The sequence below is a fragment of the Sardina pilchardus genome, chromosome 23, assembly GCF_963854185.1.
Source record: "Sardina pilchardus chromosome 23, fSarPil1.1, whole genome shotgun sequence".
Lineage (NCBI taxonomy): Eukaryota > Metazoa > Chordata > Actinopteri > Clupeiformes > Clupeidae > Sardina > Sardina pilchardus.
In genome coordinates, this window is record NC_085016.1 from 1,211,333 (window position 1) to 1,224,366 (window position 13,034).

The following is a 13,034-nucleotide window of genomic DNA, read 5'->3' on the forward strand; positions in this document are numbered from 1 at the left end:
CAGTATGTACAGTAATCGTACCTCCACAGTTGGAGTTGGCCAAGATCCCTCCCTGGACATCGCTATGGAACTCGTGGGCCAAGTAGAACAGACTGCTGAGGGCACCTGGGACCGCAACGCACCATTAATCAACCATTAGTAAACGATTAATAACCAGGTGAAGAGAGAAACACTCAGATCACTGCGTAGCAGCGTACCATTAATCAACCATTAGTAAACGATTAATAACCAGGTGAAGAGAGAAACACTCAGATCACTGCGTAGCAGCGTACCATTAATCAACCATTAGTAAACGATTAATAACCAGGTGAAGAGAGAAACACTCAAATCACTGCGTAGCAGCGCACCATTAGTAAACGATTAATAACCATGTGAAGAGAGAAACACTCAAATCACTGCGTAGCAGCGCACCATTAGTAAACGATTAATAACCATGTGAAGAGAGAAACACTCAGATCACTGCGTAGCAGCGCACCATTAGTAAACGATTAATAACCATGTGAAGAGAGAAACACTCAGATCACTGCGTAGCAGCGCACCATTAGTAAACGATTAATAACCATGTGAAGAGAGAAACACTCAGATCACTGCGTAGCAGCGTACCATTAATAAACCATAAACAACCATGTGAAGAGAGAAACATTCAGATCAATGCAAAGGAAGAGATCAAAAGACAAACATAAAACACACCTGATGAAAGGTAAGCACATTTGATAATATTTTCGTTTAAATAAACGTCTTTTAAATTCAACAAATTTCTATCTAAACATGATCTGATGACTGGAAATAGTTATTAGAAGTGAGTGAGTCATTGCAAAGGTATTAGTAAGTCCCTCTCAGCAAGAGAGTGCAACAGCAGTGGACATGGGAGTGCAACAGCAGGGGTCATGGGAGTGCAACAGCAGGGGTCATGGGAGTGCAACAGCAGAGGTCATGGGAGTGCAACAGCAGGGGTCAGGGGAGTGCAACAGCAGGGGTCATGGGTCATGAGAGTGCAACAGCAGGGGTCATGGGAGTGCAACAGCAGGGGTCATGGGAGTGCAACAGCAGAGGTCATGGGAGTGCAACAGCAGGGGTCATGGGTCATGGGAGTGCAACAGCAGGGGTCATGGGAGTGCAACAGCAGGGGTCATGGGAGTGCAACAGCAGGGGTCATGGGTCATGGGAGTGCAACAGCAGGGGTCATGGGTCATGGGAGTGCAACAGCAGGGGTCATGGGAGACAGATGTGTTACCTTTAGTGTAGCAGGCCAGTCCCAGCACCTCAACAGCACTCTGATGGACCTTCAATCTCTCCTCAGAAGCGATGGGTAGCCTGCAATGAATTAAAATGAGCTAATCACCAATGTGTCCACACACAGGTCAAGAACAGTTCAGTCATCTACCTGAATTAAGTCAGGACCAACCAGGTTGGGTGCACCATCAATCACTCAGCCAACAAATCTACTCATCTAAACTAATGAAGTAATGGATGCATGCATCAATCAATCAATCAATCAATCAATCAATCAATCAACCAACCCACCAATCAATCAAATCAATCAATCAATCAATCAATCAATCAATCAATCAATCAATCAATCAATCATCAATCAATCAATCAATCAATCAATCAATCAACCACCCACCAATCAATCAATCAATCAATCAATCAATCAATCAATTAACCAATCAACCAATTAATCAATCAATAAGTTAACAGGCCATCAACCAGTGCTGAGAACAGATCAGAGGCTGCACACACAGAGGCAGCGGTCTGCCCCAGTGCTACTCCTGCAGTGAGCTAGTGCTGAGTGCTGAGTACCTGGCGGCTCTGCGCATGAAGCTCTGGCAGGTGTCCCAGACGTCGAGCGCGGGCGACTTGAGCGCCGCCTCCGCCTGTTGCTGCAGACACGCGCCGTTCAGCGTAGCGTGCAGCGCACGCGCATACAGCGCCACGAACTTCTCCAGCTTCGGGTGTGGGTGAGTGAGTCGCACAAACTGAACCGACGCGCTCACCTGACGTAGACAAAGAAATAAAGTTGTTTTAGTGTTAAACAACGACCACGACCACGAGACGGGTCAAGTCCTGGACAGTGAAGATGCATTGTTTAAACAGACTGATGAAAACACTACATGAAAATAATAATAAAAAAAAATATTTGTGTATAAAATATTCAGAAGTATGTTTTTTTTTAAAAATTCTCATCACCCATCATTCAGCAATAAGCCCCTAGAGGGCGCTGTTGAGAGTGATTTTAGAGGTGGCCAAAACCCTCTGAGATCCTACTATCATTAGAAACGGTTCAAAGAACGAAAATAAAAACCTAAACCCTAAAAACACAATTTTTTGGATGAACAGAAGTGAAAACGGGAACAAAACCAATTTCAAAAAAGCTGTTTTTCAGTTTTAGATAACCGGTTAATAACCATATCGTTTTTGATTAGCCTTCCTTTAGTAGTATTCAAAAGTCCGTAGGCTTGAAAAGTCAGTTTTATCCAATAGTGTCTCTGTATAATAGGGTAGACCTACTAGGTGATAAAAGAACAATGATTTTCATGTCCAACACTATCTAACTGCCTTTTCCAAGTATGCAGCCTAAATTACTGAAATTACAGCAAAATCTTCAACCAACAAGCATTGGATATACAATGGGTTTTATTGAGCGCAGCCGACAACAATAGAACTGAATTGTATAACATGTATATAACATTTTATATTTATATTTTCATAAGGACCCACAAATAGTTAATTTGTGGACGAAGTACTCACAGCAGTCTCTTCATCATCTGAAGCCGATAACAGAAGGAAAGGGATGCTCATGGGTAGGCAACCAATAGCATCCAGCTGGCTGTCAGGGGGATGCACATTCATCCTCTGTTTACATCTTTTCTCTGCAAACTCAAGGACCTGTATTGAATAAATGACAATCAGTTTTGATTAGGACATCCTTGATTTATTTTATTTAGGTGATGTACAGTCCATAAAATATGTAATCAGGCCATCCTTATAAATGTATTACTATTTAGATTATACAATAATAATAATATAATTATTATTATGACCTGACTGAACTATAACTTTTTTGGTCAATCACTTGTCATGGTAATGATGTTTTTATGTGTATAGTCACCTTGGTTGGTGAGGTTGGTCTCGAGTCCTGCCAATCAGAGAAGAAGGATCTGTGGAATGACTCAGCATAGGTGTCGTCATGGCTACCAGGTGTGGTCATAAACTGCACATAGTCCGAGAGGACTGCAGCTTGTGCGAGCGGTTCCGTCATGCTGCAGAACCCCCCAGAGGAGAGAACCTTCCCCACGCGCAGCGCACACAAGGTGTTCAGTGTGTTCTGACCAGCCTGTAGACCTGTGGAGGAGAGGAGACCAAACACAAGGTGTTCAGTGTGTTCTGACCAGCCTGCAGACCTGTGGAGGAGAGGAGACCAAACACAAGGTGTTCAGTGTGTTCTGACCAGCCTGCAGACCTGTGGAGGAGAGGAGACCAAACACAAGGTGTTCAGTGTGTTCTGACCAGCCTGCAGACCTGTGGAGGAGAGGAGACCAAACACAAGGTGTTCAGTGTGTTCTGACCAGCCTGCAGACCTGTGGAGGAGAGGAGACCAAACACAAGGTGTTCAGTGTGTTCTGACCAGCCTGCAGACCTGTGGAGGAGAGGAGACCAAACACAAGGTGTTCAGTGTGTTCTGACCAGCCTGCAGACCTGTGGAGGAGAGGAGACCAAACACAAGGTGTTCAGTGTGTTCTGACCAGCCTGCAGACCTGTGGAGGAGAGGAGACCAAACACAAGGTGTTCAGTGTGTTCTGACCAGCCTGCAGACCTGTGGAGGAGAGGAGACCAAACACAAGGTGTTCAGTGTGTTCTGACCAGCCTGCAGACCTGTGGAGGAGAGGAGACCAAACACAAGGTGTTCAGTGTGTTCTGACCAGCCTGCAGACCTGTGGAGGAGAGGAGACCAAACACAAGGTGTTCAGTGTGTTCTGACCAGCCTGCAGACCTGTGGAGGAGAGGAGACCAAACACAAGGTGTTCAGTGTGTTCTGACCAGCCTGCAGACCTGTGGAGGAGAGGAGACCAAACACAAGGTGTTCAGTGTGTTCTGACCAGCCTGCAGACCTGTGGAGGACAGGAGACCAAACACAAGGTGTTCAGTGTGTTCTGACCAGCCTGCAGACCTGTGGAGGAGAGGAGACCAAACACAAGGTGTTCAGTGTGTTCTGACCAGCCTGCAGACCTGTGGAGGAGTGCAGGAGTTCAGGTCAGGACACAAAACACAAGGTGTTCAGTGTGTTCTGACCAGCCTGTAGACCTGTGGAGGAGTGCAGGAGTTCAGGTCAGGACACAAAACAAAAACGTTTGTTACAACCCAAATTCTGAAAAAGTTGGGACGCTTGGTAAAATGTGAATTTAAGAAAAGAATGCTTTTATTTAGGCTAAAAATCATGTCAACCCTGTTACAAAGACGACATATCAGGTAGAAGGGCAGTGAAGACAACAGATAGATAGATAGATAGATACTTTATTGATCCCCAAGGGGAAATTCAGGGATGGAGGAGTTGAAGGAGAGAAATCTGACTATTTCATGGACAACACAAGGACATTTTGAATTTGATGCCAGCAAAAAGTTGGAACGGGGCAACAGAAGGCTGGAAATGTGGTGGGACAACAAGAGGTGGAACATTACACATCATGGGGAACTGGAGCCATGACTGGGCATCAAAATGATCTTTAAAGGGGACGGGGGAACTGGAACCATGACTGGGCATTAAAATGATCTTTAAAGGGGACGCGGCTGAAAATAAACATTGGACCTCAGAAAGCACTGCATTAAAACCTGACCTTTTTCTGTAAAGCAAATCATTGTATAGGCTTAGGAAATCTTTTGATAACCATTGTATATGAGCACAATTTAATGCTCCATTCATCAGTACAGTAATTCACAGTTTTCAGGCCACATTCTGTTACATTGCAGCCTTCTTCTCTTGAGGGTTGTGGCTGCCAGTGTTCTGGTATGTATATGTAATCACAACAAATACTTAGCACATACTAAGCCAAACCGCTTAGAGTACGCATCAACGGGCTAAGCATTTGTAACAAAGCTTTCCACTTTACACATGAGTATTTGATACTAGATACAGTTACATTCAAGTTTTTCTAAATCTCCAAAATCCTATTTTTGCTTTGTCTTTATGTGTATTGAATGTAAGCCGCAAAACAATAAAATGTGAGAAATGTAAAGGGGTTTGAACACTTAACTAATGCTGTACTAAACTATACAATTTCTATAGTAGCCTACTTCTATAGTGTACACTATTCTCTAATACCTCCATCATATCCGTTCTCTCTGTGTCTCTCTAGTACAGTCTTATAGTGCTTCTATATAGTATTTCACAAAATACTATGAGATTCCTATTAAATCTATAGCAATACTAAGGTTACTGTATAGTTTGCCCAAAATACTCCTCTGTAGTCATCTTTCATTAGGTAATAAACTGTACGTCATTGCTGTAACTTGATCAAATGGTGCCCGAGTCACCATAGAGTCACCTCGATGACAGTGGACACTGCCTCACCTTAGTGGACACTGCCTCACCTTGATGATCGTGGACACAGTATTGATGATAGTGGACACTGGTTCACTTTGATGATAGTGGACACTGCCTCACCTTAGTGGACACTGCCTCACCTTGATGATCGTGGACACTGCCTCACCTTAGTGGACACTGCCTCACCTTGATGATAGTGGACACTGGCTTACCTTGATGATAGTGGACACTGCCTCCTGGCTTCTTCCAGTAGCTCAGCTTGTCGTGGAGGATGATGTTGCCGATCACTGGAGGCCTGGTGTCTGATGACCAACCACTGCGCCCACTGCCAGCTACAAATCATCCAAATCATTCAAACATTTTTACCTGAATCGGTGTTGAGACCGTCAACATTGCAATCAGTAGTAATGGCATAATTATGAAAGTCCAAAAGCTGGTTCTCACTTCCATCAAAAATGCATTCAATTAAATAATCAATCAATATAGAGTCAATACCAGGTAGGTTAAATAGGCCTACAACATTGAATCATCATGCTGAGCATGCATACTAAGCAAGGTTTTATTTATTTTATTTATTTTTAGAAAGAAAGAAAGAAAGAAAGAAAGAAAGGAAAGGAAAGCTACCTGCGTTGGAGAGGGTGAGGATGCTGGTGGGGTGTCTCTCTCTGGGCGGGTTGAAACCCTTTATCCAGCCGTTGAACTCGCTCTTGATATCTCGCACGCTGTAGTACCAGTGCACTGGCATGGACATGGCGTCGGCGGCGCTCATCCCCCACAGCGCCTCGCCGATTATTCGCTGCATCTGATTCTTCGCTGTCATTTCGTTTCAATAAACCACTAGGCTTCAGGAAGCGTAACAAAACAATTGTGGATTATGAAACAACGCCTGACGTGTCAGTTGCAATTCATATGGTTAGCATAGGCTATTATAAAGTGAAAACATCGGTATAAAACTCACCCGCGCAGTATTTTTGCAATAGGCTACACTTAGTTGCTGAATTAAAATAACTTTGTAGACATATCCACCTCGATCACCACCTCACAACCTCACAAAACGATTGTCACTTCGATGTGGCAGCCGCAGTTACTGCTTTCCATTCATCCGCGTTATGAAGGACCTTCCCCACTTGTGTAATGGTTATCAAGCGATGTTACAAAACTTTGCAGGAAGCGTGTGGAATGTCGGCGACTCGTGCATTCGTAGGAGAGGTAGCCTATATTTCACAGGGAACTCTGCTGTTATTTGACAGCGAACAGTATAAGCTACACAATATGTGAGTGGAGAATCTCAGATTCTGCCAAAAGCCAGTTTATTCATGCCTCCCATGCTTCCTCACTGGTATTAGCATACTTCTTCGCGCAAGGGGATCCCGAGCAACATAAATATTAAGTAATGATGACTTTGGTTGGTTCAGCTGGGGTGTTGTGCAAGGTCACATGACCAAGTGATCAGATGACACTCAGCAGCCGCCAACGTTGGAGTGCACAGTAGTGAAAGCTAAGCGAACATGAGTGGCCGACTGTTGTTTACCTTAGTTTCGGTGTTACACCTCGCGTGTATCTCGACGACGAGCCATTATAGAATTCCTCCACATGATGAGGTTGCGAGGGTGGCGCGGTTTGTTGTTAACCAGTGCGACTGGGCTTCGATGGCTACGATCTCAACTCATGACCCCGTGAAAGGACAACCTTTCTCCAACGTATTTTCAATTAGCGATGGCCCCGTGGGCTACGGGGCAGGAATTCCGTACATGTATTTAACTCACATGGAGATATCCGTGAAGGACTTGGAGGTAGGATCACCAGTAAATATCTGTTGCAATGGTGTCTCATGCTGGCTTTGTAGACTAACGTTAAGACCACTGTTAACTGAGGCCATGTGTATGTGAATGTTTCAGAAGTTTTAGCTGCGTAACAGAAGCAGCAAAGTGAGTACCTGACATGAGTCAGCTGTTACAGCGTGACATGACGCAGGGATATTGCCAATAGAAATGTCCACAGATAGATGGATGCACAACACTCAACAGACCATTTAAACATCAAAGAGTAACAATATTGTCTGGCATTGATACAGGTTGATAGCTTTCTAACTCTTAATTTGTGAGATAGCCAATGGGCTAGCCAAAGATGAGTTTTTTTGCCCGGTCAGCAAAATTGCATAGGCTATAGATCACCCGGTGCAGATAGCGTTTATCGCCCCTTCACATGACCGTTATCGCCATATCTTTACCAGCAGCATCTGTGACTAGGCAATGAGGATGATTATGACTAGGAAGCAAAACAGTAACTCCCAACACACACACACGCACACGGCACTTAACTCCACACACACACACACACACACACACACACACACACACACACACACACACACACACACACACACACTGGCTTCTGACATCCAAATGTGCACTATGCTTAACAGAACTATTTAATAGGCAATATTACCTATCCTCCCTACACACACACACACACACACACACACACACACACAAACAAAAACAAACAAACAAACACACACTTACGCACACATCGATGCACTGCACTGTGGTTGTGTTAACAGACCTAGTTAATAGGCAATATTACCCATTTGGCTGGTTTTAACAAGTAGGCCTAATTAAGGGTATGTGCCGACAGCCACACATGCCACAGTGTACTGTAGGGCATGTACTGTGTACTGTGTAGTGTGTACTGTGTAGTGTGTACTGTGTAGTGTGTACTGTGTACTGTGTAGTGTGTACTGTACAGTGTACTGGAGGGCAGCTCACTTTTCCTTTGCACACATGTTGTGTGTCTCTAAACAGCCACTGTATGTTTGTTTCTATGTCTTCATCAACCTTCAATATCATGTGAGTGGATGGACAGTAATATCTGTGTGTGTGTGTGTGTGTTTGGCAGGCGAACCCTCAGGCCTCACTGTGTGTGTCGTTGGCTCAGACGGACTTCTGTAAGGCGCAGGGCTTCGACCCCCAGAGCCCACTGTGTGCACACATCATCCTATCCGGATCCGTGGTGGCGGTAAAGAGATCAGACTTACCCCTGTTTGTGTTATAGAAAACGGCTTAAATGTAGTGAAGGATATCAGTATCATAGACTTACCCGTGCTTGTGTTATAGAAAACGGCTAAAATGTAGTGAAGGATATCAATATCATAGACTTACCCGTGTTTGTGTTATAAAAAAGCAGCTTAAATGTAGTGAAGGATATCAATGCCATAGACTTACCCGTGTTTGTGTTATAAAAAACGGCTTAAATGTAGTGAAGGATATCAGTATCATAGACCTTCTCTGTGCTTGTGTTATAAAAAAGCAGCTTAAATGTAGTGAAGGATATCAATATCATAGACCTTCTCTGTGCTTGTGTTATAAAAAAGCAGCTAAAATGTAGTGAAGGATATCAATATCATAGACCTTCTCTGTGCTTGTGTTATAAAAAAGCAGCTAAAATGTAGTGAAGGATATCAATACCATAGACTTTATCTGTGTTTGTGCCTTGAAAAGCAGCTAAAATGTAGTGTAGGATATCAATGATCAATTTAATGAATCAGTCTCTAACAATTATAACATTTATTAATTATAACTGAGCTAGATGGCCCATCCTGCTCATGTTGACCATCTACTGTATACTCTTGTCTGTGGAGATCCACTGTGCAGCATGCTTGTACTGTAGCATGTTGTTATTATATGCCCAGCCTACTGAAGCATTCATGAAGCTTAACACACTCAATTCAGCATGGTACAGACTCAGAGTCCACAGACATGATATTGAGCTTGTAAAGAGAACCACAACACACTTCTGTATGAGCCTATGTGGCACTATGCGTTTCACAGGAAGACTCTACGCTACATTCATATACACGATTTCAAATACAGTTTCTCTTGAGCTGCAGCATTTGACATCAAAGAGCATCTCAGAGCCATGTTCTACTGTAGGCAACACAAGTACTTCAGACAGTTTAAAAAGATAGGTGTCAAGATAGGTGACTACTCTGCTGAGGAATTCAAAAATCAACATCTGAAAGACTGGTGCTGGTCTCCTTCAGACCCTCAATGATGAAATGGAGCAGAATCAGAATCAGCTTTATTGGCCAGGTTTGCGTGAACAAACAAGGAATTTGACGGCCGGTTAATCTTTACACTCTAGTACAACACTCAACAATAACATAAAAATAGTAAAGACAGTAAAAGAATAAGGGCCGTAAGCTATGGCTATGGCTAGTTTTGTATTACTGTATTTCAGTGCAACTCCTGGCAACTGCAAATCGTTTAGCTCGCCCATTGTAGTCTACTGTGGATAATTCATGAATCAGATGAACTTTGAAAAACGTTCAATATATGCACTGATTTTAAAATAACATTATGGTTCTCCCAATAGGCTGTTAAATTGCTGTTTACAACAGATATTTTTAGCCACCAAAAATTTTAAACTGAGAGGATTGTCATGCTTTATTTTGAAATCAAATCACATTCAGTGATCCTTTCTCTGTAACAACAGAAAGACTTGTTGCTGTTAGACAGTTTTAACATTTTCACTAAAAAGCATTGTTTTCAACTGTTATCTGCAGATTCAAAACAGCACAGTCGAGGAAGTTGTGGCCAAAAAGGCCTTGTTCAAACGCCACCCAGAAATGCTGGACTGGCCAACTGATCACAACTGGTTCTTTGCCAAGATGAACATCACTCAGGTGTGGGTGCTCGACTACTTTGGGGGGATTAAGACGGTGACCCCAGACGACTACTTCAAGGCCACACCGTACTAGAAGGATGGTAAGTCTTACTCCTCCACCCCACGCACGTTTCATTCCTATCGCCAAACTGAAGAATTGAATTTGTCCAAACTGAAACATCACTCAGGTAGAAGAAGGCCTATAGTTTGCCATGTTTAATTATAGTTTTTTCACATATTTTACTAAATAGACTGTTACTCTTTTTAATTGTGAATATAGAAATGAACGCAGCATGCAAAAAATATTATAAACTGTAAAGCAATGCGGTGCACTGGACTACGCAAGACAACACAAAAGACTTGTTGCAGAAGTACTCATAATGAAATATTAAAAATATAAAATGCAAAATAAGCTACAGTGGGGAGAACATGTATTTCATACCATGCTAAAGTTGCCTAAAAAGAGGAATATAAAATCATCATTTGACAATTGATCGTAATGCCTTAATTAAAAAAATGAGTAAAAAATCATCAAATCAGGAAAATGATTTTCCTTAAATGCTAGGGGGCAGGAAGTATTTGACCCCCTATGTAACCCTATGGGAATTTAACACATAGGGTTCACATAGGGGCAGGCAGATTTTTATTTTTAAAGGCCAGCTATTTCATGGACCCAGGATATTATGCATCCTGATAAAGTTCCCTTGGCCATTGGAATTCAAATAGCCCCATATCATCACATACAGTACCCTTCACCATAGCTAGAGATTGGCATGGTGCTTTTTCCAGTTAGCCTATTAGCCTGTTTGATTTCCATTGAGCTCAATGGACATCAAACAGGCTAATAGGCCTACTGGAAAAAGCACCATGCCAATCTCTAGCTATGAATACAAGCTCTAGCTTGAATAAGGCATTAAGATCAATTGTCAAATGATGATTTTATATTCCTCTTTATAGGCAACTTTAGCATGGTATCAAATACAGCCCCACTGTACATAAGAAGGACTGTTGGGCCTGGTTTCATGTTCGGTTGAAGCCATTTGATTGGCTGTTGTTCTAATATACTGTGTTGCCGCAAGAAACGCTATTTTATAGTTGTCAAACACGTTGGTAACGTCTCAACTGTTGTTACTGATTTTCAAGCAACAGTTACAGTAATTTGACGCATTTTGCCCATTTGGTTTAACCCTGTGAGATAGGGAGGCGGATAGATGCATTTAAGCTGACTGGAAAACAGTTTTATTTTCATACTTTTCACACTGACTATGCAGAGATTCTCATCGACTTCACACATTATTTCAATGTGCAGGGAAGCAGAGAAGTTAGAACACTTTGCTTTCCCCCCCACAGGAGCCCTGTTCCTGAGGGACCGTCTACGCGCTGGATCAGCATGTTTGCTATTACACAATTAATTGTTGGAATAGTGAATTCTAAATACCTGTGAGAAAAATCAATGTGAATCAATTGTGAATCAATTAATTAAACCCCAAAGGCCACTTTATGTTTATATGAAAGGTAACTGGATGTTTTTACTGCTTGCACTACTCAGGAACACAATTCACAAGGAATAGATAAGAAGGAATAGATAGATACCTTGTATAGTATTCTAATATCTAAGGAATAAATAAGATGATCTACCTTGTGTGGTATTCTAATATCCAAGGAATAGATAAGATGATCTACCTTGTATGGTATTCTAATATCTAAGGAATAGATAAGATGATCTACCTTGTATGGTATTCTAATATCTAAGGAATAAATAAGATGATCTACCTTGTATGGTATTCTAATATCCAAGGAATAGATAAGATGATCTACCTTGTATGGTATTCTAATATCTAAGGGACTGAAATAAACACTGGCAACGTGAAATTCGTCAACAAGATGAGACTACATCATGAGCACCTGGCGATATGTTCTTCAGACATGGATACATTGTCCCATGCCTAGCAATAATATCAGATGAACTAGGTACTGACAATGATTAAGTATATATATATTAGTAAGGATATGCCTAATTGGTGATAACATTACATGACGAACATCAGTCCAGTGGCTGTGCTGTTGGCAAGAGGAAGAGTTTTGAATTGACCATAAGCAGGGCCCAGTTAAGTGTAATTAAATATTATTATGCCTAAATGCCTTAATAATTAAAGCAAAAGGACAGAATGATTGTGTGTGCGTGCGTGCGTGCGTGCGTGCGTGCGTGCGTGCGTGCGTGCGTGCGTGTGTGTGTGTGTGCACATTTAATTGATCATTTATAACACATAGCCTAGTGCCATGGTGATTTTTCATGGTGAGTTTGGTGGGTTTTTCTAGTGTAGTCTGTCATCATAGCAACTATCTGAACTGCCATATTAAAACACAGCCAAAGTATTTTCGGGGGATTGTCTGTTGTCTTTTCTAGGTATGGCCTCTGTTTTACGCAAGGGTTTTGTGTTTATCAAGTGAGACCACAGGATAGACTCTGCTCTTGACTATCAAAGCAGTCTATGATTTAGATCATTGTGAATTTCTGAAAGGGAAGTGTTTGAAAATATGTTTGTGAAGCACTTTTAAATGTTGCTCTGCTATTCAAAGAACTTTGTGTGATTTGTCTGTGTGCACTACATGAAATAAAGTTGTTTTAAGTTTCATCTGCTGTAGTGTAATTATTTTGACCTTTTAAAGGGCTGGGCCTGCTTGCTTGCTTGCTTGCTTGCTTGTTTGTTCTATCTGCTTGTTAAGGTGCTTGTACACTGTGATTTTGGCCCATCTTTTAAAGAGAGTCTTTTAATATTGAAGATTCCAAGAATGTGAATTGTGAATCCCGATCTTCAGTATGAAG

General features: G+C 42.1%; 2 protein-coding genes across 4 annotated transcripts in view; one reads left to right on the top strand and one right to left on the bottom strand.

The window, feature by feature from the left end:
• The window catches only part of LOC134070805 (uncharacterized), a 9,948-nt gene extending 2,949 nt beyond the window's left edge, over nucleotides 1–6,999 (bottom strand). Inside the window, exons 1-8 of one of the 2 annotated variants that reach the window (XM_062527251.1) lie at nucleotides 6,501–6,999; nucleotides 6,167–6,379; nucleotides 5,755–5,874; nucleotides 3,113–3,345; nucleotides 2,752–2,889; nucleotides 1,804–1,997; nucleotides 1,235–1,314; nucleotides 22–105 (exon numbers count right to left, since the gene is read on the bottom strand). In XM_062527251.1, the coding sequence (XP_062383235.1) occupies nucleotides 22–105; nucleotides 1,235–1,314; nucleotides 1,804–1,997; nucleotides 2,752–2,889; nucleotides 3,113–3,345; nucleotides 5,755–5,874; nucleotides 6,167–6,362 (1,045 nt within the window). In that variant the 5' untranslated portion in view covers nucleotides 6,363–6,379; nucleotides 6,501–6,999. Of the gene's footprint in view, nucleotides 1–21; nucleotides 106–1,234; nucleotides 1,315–1,803; nucleotides 1,998–2,751; nucleotides 2,890–3,112; nucleotides 3,346–5,754; nucleotides 5,875–6,166; nucleotides 6,385–6,500 lie in introns of both variants that reach the window. The other variant, XM_062527250.1, reaches the window with a different exon arrangement.
• creg1 (cellular repressor of E1A-stimulated genes 1) lies at nucleotides 6,995–11,935 on the top strand. Of its 2 annotated transcripts, none has more exons than XM_062527255.1 (4): nucleotides 6,995–7,335; nucleotides 8,441–8,560; nucleotides 10,107–10,308; nucleotides 11,517–11,935. In XM_062527255.1, exons 1-3 carry the CDS (start codon nucleotides 7,051–7,053, stop codon nucleotides 10,299–10,301), a joined length of 600 nt encoding a protein of 199 aa, XP_062383239.1. In that variant the 5' UTR covers nucleotides 6,995–7,050; the 3' UTR covers nucleotides 10,302–10,308; nucleotides 11,517–11,935. The 2 variants fall into 2 exon arrangements, with proteins under 2 accessions (XP_062383239.1, XP_062383237.1); XM_062527253.1 differs by having other exon boundaries at nucleotides 6,996–7,335; nucleotides 11,558–11,935.
• The last annotated feature ends 1,099 nt before the right edge of the window (nucleotides 11,936–13,034 follow it).